Consider the following 7,295-nt stretch of genomic DNA (forward strand, 5'->3'; position numbering starts at 1 on the left):
GGAATGGCTTCTCTAGTCCACGTATTGGATCTTTCCTTTGTTAAAAATGTTAGTTTGTATGTCTGATATTTTGAAATGAACCTCCTCATATTTCTTTTGGCAAAAAAAAAAAAAAAGAAAGAAAAATTATCCTCATTTTTTAACACTATGGAAGATAATTTTTTGAACACAATCACATTGTTTAAAAAGAAGGTTGACATGACCAAGTGATTCTATGTATCACGGGCCATATTCTATATTGTATAAAATGCAATACATATTTTATACACAAAAAACATATAATCATATATGCTTTTTAACATATTAATATATTATAGGTATTTTCACACATTATATTATATTATATTTTTAGCATACTATATATTATTAGGGAAAATCTATGATACCAGAAAGATATATGAAAAGAGTTTTGACCAATCAAAACCCACCCATGAATTTTGATAAATGACACCTGATTCACTACTACGTTTATGATTCCAATTTATTGGTCAATTATTTTTTCAATATCATATCTTTTCCATATCATAGTCAAACCCATATTATTATTCACATATGATAAATAAATGGTGGTCAAACCTCTATTTTGGTGTTGAATCCATGTACGACATAGACAAATTGAGAATAACCCTTTTGGGGGCTGTAAAGGATATAGAACTAAGAGGCTGAGAGAAGAGAAACAATCTTTGTTTTTTCAGTTATGGGTAAAATGGTAACAACTATGGCAAGCTGTGGTTTTACAATGCTAACAACCACGGAAGGTGGTGGCTCTACAACGACAACAATAGTGGCAGGCAATGGCTTTGCACGAGGTGTCTGGATTTGCAACCGGTGGTAGAATGAAAACTTGTGCCACTCTTTTATTAAATTTTTTGTTTAATTAAAACATCCCAATTTTTGAATTTGGTCATTCTCTAACTGTAATGACAAAAATGTCATTTGAACAACCACTTTTCTCTTCATTTAAAGCTCTTTCATTAAGTCTTATATTTAGGGTATTCACTTTCATTATTTCATTGAATCTTATATTAATTAACCATATGAATTCAGTAAAACTATATTAAGACTGAGAAAACTTTATATGGATTGTATAAAAATTAAAGGTTTCAGTCAGTTGCAAGTTCAACCCAACTCAGCAACCATTATTGTACTCAAAGAGCAACTCCTTTCAACTCCAAATGCACGAAATCTGAGTGAGTTTGTTTGTAGCTGTATAGGATTGATTTATTAGCTTATTCCATAATATGATCAGTTTTTGCTTCTACAATAAACAAATTCACTCCGAATCCAATGTGTTTGAACTTGAAGGGATTTTCTCTTTGAACCCAATAAAAGAATCCTAAACTAATTAAGCCTTAGAAGTATGGAAAACCATATCAGAGCCCATTTTGTACTATCCTTTTCTTGCTGTAATTTCTCCTAAGTTCATGATTGATTTATTATCTTATTCCATAATATGTTCTGTTTCTGTTTCTACTACGTACAAATTCACTCTCGGTTCAATGGGTTTGGACTTGAAGGGATAAGAATAAAAATGACAAGAGAAAACTTCACATTTTCAAACCCTATTGTCCCCAATCATTGATGATAAACCCTATACTCCCGAGTCCTAACCATTAAGAGCAACAAGAACCATCAAAGCTTTCGGTCCAAATGACAATGGCAACTATTTGTGGCAAGTTGCAATGTCAAGAATATTGCAATAGGGAGCTGTCCACAACATTTAGGATTCTTCATCCTTTATTCTTGAATGTTGGTGGCAATATTGTTTTGTGCTTTCTTGTTGATTCTCAGTAAACAGTGGTATTTTGTGTTGGGAAAATGGGGTCTAGGGGTGATCATTTCAGCCTAGCCTGCATAAGTCCAGCCCAAAAATTCCGGGCTTAGGCCTGGGTTTTGTGTTCAGGTCCGGCTCGGGCCCGGGCCCATATCAGGTCCGCAAATTTTAGGGTCGAGCTTGGGCTTAATACTTCAAGTCCGGCTCGGGTCAGGTTCGGCTCGCATATATTTAAACTTATACATTTTATGTATAATGTATACATATGCATACATGCTATTTTACATTATGTTAGATATTTTATATATAAATATTATAACATGACATGTATAATTTATATTATATGTAATATTTTATATTACATGATATATAAAATAAGTTTATATGCATGTTATGACATTTAATGTAGATACGTAATGTTTTATATATGAGTGACATTGGCCCACCTGGGCCCGTATAGACCTGGGCTAGGGTTATGTTTCAGGCCCGGAACCCTGGCCCATGATCACCCCTAATGGGGTCACAAGATTTGGAGGAGAAGCTTTAGAACATTATTTACCCTTACTCATTTTTACTAAGTTTGCTATTAGGAGGCAAATTTGTTCTTTGGATACAACAGAACCTTGGGTAAGAAACTGCAACTAACAAAATTAAAGAATCTCTGAAGAAACCTTTTGTAAGACAGTAGCAAATTGGACTAAGAAACCTTATGTGAGACAGTAGCAAATCTCTAAAGAAACCTTATGTGTTAATTGGCTTAGTTTATATCCTTTATATAAAATTTGGAGAGTCATTATGAAGAGGAGTGCGTTGGTTTGAAGAGCCTCTTTGTACAATCACGATTTCAAACTTTGTGACTGTTATTAGTTAGTTAATGGTTAGTGATAATTAATGTTTAAATAGTGTCTCTTAATCACACCCGATTAAGTCATGGCCGTTGGGTTAACTTAAAACGTCAAAGGTCATGATTCAGCCTTAAAACCAAATACACCCTTATACATGGTTAAAACCATACGCGATTTCACATATCTTGAGATTTTGCAAAATCTACAATTTGCGGTTTTGCAAATCGCAATAATTATGATTTACAATTTCACAAAACTCACAGCTTACAATTTGCAATTTTGCAAAAATCCCAATATGTGATTAATGTGCCATTGCATCAAAAGTCATCCCACTAAAAATATAATCACTTCTTGCAAACCATGCGAATGTGTGTGGAGTGAGAGCAAAGTGTAGTTCTAAAGCACCTCATTGCAACACATATTGCATGTGCGCGCGTTGTGTGGTAGCAAGTCTATATTCTCCTCTCTATAACTTGAGTGTAAACAAGCTCGAAGAAGAAGAAGAAGAAAAGAGGGGTTAAGGTTTGTCAATGTTATATTTTATGCAAAATTACATGAATACCCCTTTTCTCATGCATAAATTAGTCTCAGCCTTTCAGATGTTACTTTTATTTAAAACGACAGCAAGAATTTTTGGGTCACAAGAATCAAATTCTTAGAAGTGAATCTAAGAAACGGGCCTTCAGACGAGTTTTATTTGAATAGAATTTGTTTTTTGGAAATGGCCTAACAAAACGTGATTCATCTGGAGAATTGTGAGAATCCCTTAGAATTCATTCTCCGGAGTGATGCCAAAAGGCCAAAAGGGATAACAAAAAGAAGATTTACAAGGCTTTCTTTCAATGTTTTTTTAGCAACCTTTCTTAACAAAAAGAAAACAAAAAACATTTTAAGGAGTAAACACGCAAAATGAGTGAACTTGAAGGGAGAATCCCTTCGAATCCAAATGCACTGGATCCAGAGTAAAACAAATCATGTACAACAGTCAATAGGCTACATAACCCATGAATAAACACATCAGCAATGCATAAAAGTACTAGATCTCCAGTTACAAGTAGTGTAAAATGCCTTTGTAGTAGATCGAGAAGCATGGGGGATCCCAACTGGGAATCAACTTCCAGTTTCACCCAAATAATATAAGAGAAATCCAGCTTTTTTGCTTCTAGTAACTTACTTCACAAATGCTTCCACCAAAAATATAATGCTCGAAATATTAGCAGGACTGGGCCTGGTAATGATAGCTCCTTGACAAGACCATCAAAATTCAGTTCCATAGGGGGTGATTGAGGAGAGTATCAATGAACAAAAAAATATTTAGACCATGGATATAGAGGAGTGTTCATCTGGCCATGGTTACTAGAGGGTTATTTTCTGCGCCTCAAGGAGGTGTTCTTCCGCCAAACTCCAAAGCAAACCAAGAAGTGAGAGCTGTAGTACCATTTAAGGCCTAAGAACAACTGTAGCAGACACAGAGGAAGTGGCTGAAATTTTGGAAGACACGAGGGGATTGCTGCAGACTAGCAGCCAAACAGTTTGTGAAAGCTAGAGACCATCCCATGCTAGGGAACAAGGCACAACCCATAAGTTGCCCCGGAATGTGGATGCAAAGCTTTTTTTCAAAGGCTCTCTTATGAGCTCTTCCAGAGTTGTGCCTTGATAAGTTGGTATCATGATATCATGTTGAGGGTCACATGGAAGAGAAACGGAAGAGATGGTTTTGTTCATGGGAGAAAAATCACTTCCATCTTGAAAGGTCTTTTTGGTCTGCACTCCACGTTAAGAGAAGACATTATTTTGAATGTTCTGTTTTCTGAAATTTCCATTTTTCTTTTTCTGAAGCAGACCGATTGTGATCATTAAATCCCAACAGATTTCCCTTAACTCGTTGTCTTACAATATGCTTGCTTACAACTTACAGGAACCAAATATGCACCATTTGATTGATGGGGTGCGGCTTACTAGCTGAATTAAGCGATTAACCAGTGATTCTCATCAATCCTTGATAAATTTCTGAGGTCACTCATTTCCAGTGAATCATGCTTTTAGACACGATGAACCCATTGTTCAAGTCGAAGCTGCTTCAAAGGAGGCCCAAGATTTGACTTCCTTTCCTGGGGGCATCTCCATTTTCCAACAATTCCGGTCACGGCCTCACTCTGAAAATTAGTCCTTTCTGATAAAGGCTTTCTTCCTGCTTCAGAATGATCACCACCAACTGGGGACGCCATAGACACAGTTCTAGAACACTCAACATTCACTTCTTGTTTCCTTTTCATAGAATTTCCATCAATTTGCCTTGTACTTCTGTTCTTCCTTGTTGAAATGAAACCATCATTGGCAATATATGTTCCTTGATTTTCTTTATCACTGCTTGTTGGATTTGATTCCTTGGTAGAAGCTCCACTAATTCCTCTCTCATTAACATTAGCTTCTGACGATATATAACCGAGTTGTTCTGTTGAAACTTTGGCTCCCAAGCTTTCTTCTTTGGAGTACCTACGCTCAAGCAAATCTCGTGAAGATTTCCCATGGTTTATGCTTGAACTTTTGTTGATATTCGATAACAGAAGACTGTGTTCTTCCTCTAATATTCCTTGCAGCCTTTGCAGGGAATCCCCACCTTTGAATCTTGCTCTTTCACCAAAGTTATGGGCGTGCACTTGTTGGTCGCTCAATTTTTCATCTTCACCGATCTCGCTAAATAATAGGCCAGTAGTACTTTCAACCAAATGGTTTCCCTGTGATTTTAAGGAAATTACTAAGCTAGCATATCCACTTAGAAGATTGACTATTTCCACAGATGCTATTAGATGAACAGCTTGGCCAAATGATCTAAGACAAACAGAAAAACTCTTGAATGTATACTACACAGTTGAAAAAAATAGAAAGAAGAGTACCTTGTTTGCTGATTGGTTTTCCTGCTCGTCATTCCTGACTAATCTCCTGCATTCAGCAAACCCATTTAAACATTTCCACCCACCTTCACCTACTACAGAAACCCCTTCGTCTCTCTTCTTAAATTTCCCCAAACCATTCTCTTTCCCTCCGCTGGTCTCCTCGAAAGCAAAACCCTTATCTTTCTGACTTCCAATCCCCTCATAACTAAAATCCTCGTTAATTGAACCCGGAGATTCATACACATAACTCGAGAACCAGTTTCTGATGTCGGGAGGCTCTGATAGATCAAAATAAAGACGAAGAGCACTGATAAAGAAAACGGGCTCAATTACTTCAATACACAAATTTATATGCAAATGGGAGGCAACCAAAAAAAATGAAATATTCAATACGAACCAGAAGGGAGTGAAAGCGAGTATGAGGAACCTGGAATCTACAATGAACAACAGAAAACCCGAGAAAAATTAAGTTGCACAAACAAGAAGCATTTAGCGCAGAGCATAGACCCATCAAAAAGCAAGAAGAAAACTGAGGGATAGAGGGGAGAAATGGAAGATTTATACAGGTGGGGATGGGGTTCTTACCTGGGAATCGAAGGAGTTGACGATAGAGTTGGAGCAGTTGTGAATATTCAGTTCTCCAATTTCCTCCGCCATGGTAGTGTTCGAAAATCGAAACTAGCAAATACAGTGAGAAGTTTGAGATATTCGTTTCGTTATATAGCAAGAAAACCCTGAGATCTGCAGTGGTCATCCTTTTCTTTTCAAATTTACCGGGTGCATTGGGCGCGAGATACACCAATTGAGTACGGATATTTCGTTCAGTTCAACCCGACAGCCGACAGCCCGACACCCGAGATTTTACACGGGCTGGGCCTGGGCCAAAAAATCTTGGGCCTGACCTAAATTCGGGTTGATGCCTCGGTAGCACGAGCCGAACTTTGTCTCGGCCTGGCCCGGCCCTATCTAAGCCCTATCCAACCCGAGCCCGCCCGATGATGTATCATGTATGACATGGTTATAAAAAAAGTAGGGTAAATTATAGATACCCTGTACATTTGAGTACTCTGAACTCTCAAAAATAGATACTTAGGTCCATTCGTTAGTATTCTGTCATAATGCTAAAAATACCCTTCTCGTGTATTTCTAAGATCATTCTCAAGTAACCGAACATCTCCCCACGATGGCGTTCTCACATGGATGACAAATAATAGATTCAAATTTTCCGACAATGACATTTTTTGGTGATGATTTTACTCTGTAGAATGATCTAAAAAATGCACAAGGGTATTTTTGACACTATATAATGTTTAACTGAAGGAATACTAATGGATTGACCCAAGTGTCTATTTTCGAGAATTCAGAATACTCAAGTGTTGCAATTAAAAGTTCAGGATACCTATCTATCACTATCCCCAAAGTACAAGATACCAATATGTAATTTACACAAAAAAATATATATGTTTAGTTTTTTATAATATGTATAAGATTTGCTTAAACTCATTTTATGCATTTTATTTATAATAAAAACATATTTTTTAATTAAACATATGTACGTATATTTATTAAGGCGTCTATAAATATTTTTAATCTATTCTATTCATAAATGGTGCTATAAAGGCCAATAAAAATAGATGCATAAAAGAGATTAAAAATAACTCAAGCTCAGCTTGATTTGTGTTGGGCCTGGGTTAGCAAACTCAGTCTTGACCTCGGGTTGGTCCAGGCCTGAGCCCAAGGTTCAAAGCCTAGAATTGGGTCAACCCGACCCAAGCCGCC

The 7,295-nt window shown here is 36.8% G+C and overlaps 1 protein-coding gene across 1 annotated transcript; it reads right to left on the reverse strand.

The window, feature by feature from the left end:
- Positions 1-3,610: 3,610 nt before the first annotated feature.
- On the reverse strand, positions 3,611-6,247 carry LOC104598419 (ATP-dependent caseinolytic protease/crotonase family protein). Its single transcript, XM_010260467.3, has 4 exons — positions 6,102-6,247; positions 5,914-5,950; positions 5,517-5,794; positions 3,611-5,357 (listed from the first exon to the last, which is right to left on the reverse strand). Exons 1-4 carry the CDS (start codon positions 6,171-6,173, stop codon positions 4,662-4,664), a joined length of 1,083 nt encoding a protein of 360 aa, XP_010258769.1. The 5' UTR covers positions 6,174-6,247; the 3' UTR covers positions 3,611-4,661.
- Between the last annotated feature and the right edge of the window lie 1,048 nt (positions 6,248-7,295).

This window comes from Nelumbo nucifera, chromosome 6, assembly GCF_055504915.1.
Source record: "Nelumbo nucifera cultivar China Antique chromosome 6, China Antique-T2T, whole genome shotgun sequence".
In the NCBI taxonomy this organism is placed as follows: domain Eukaryota; kingdom Viridiplantae; phylum Streptophyta; class Magnoliopsida; order Proteales; family Nelumbonaceae; genus Nelumbo; species Nelumbo nucifera.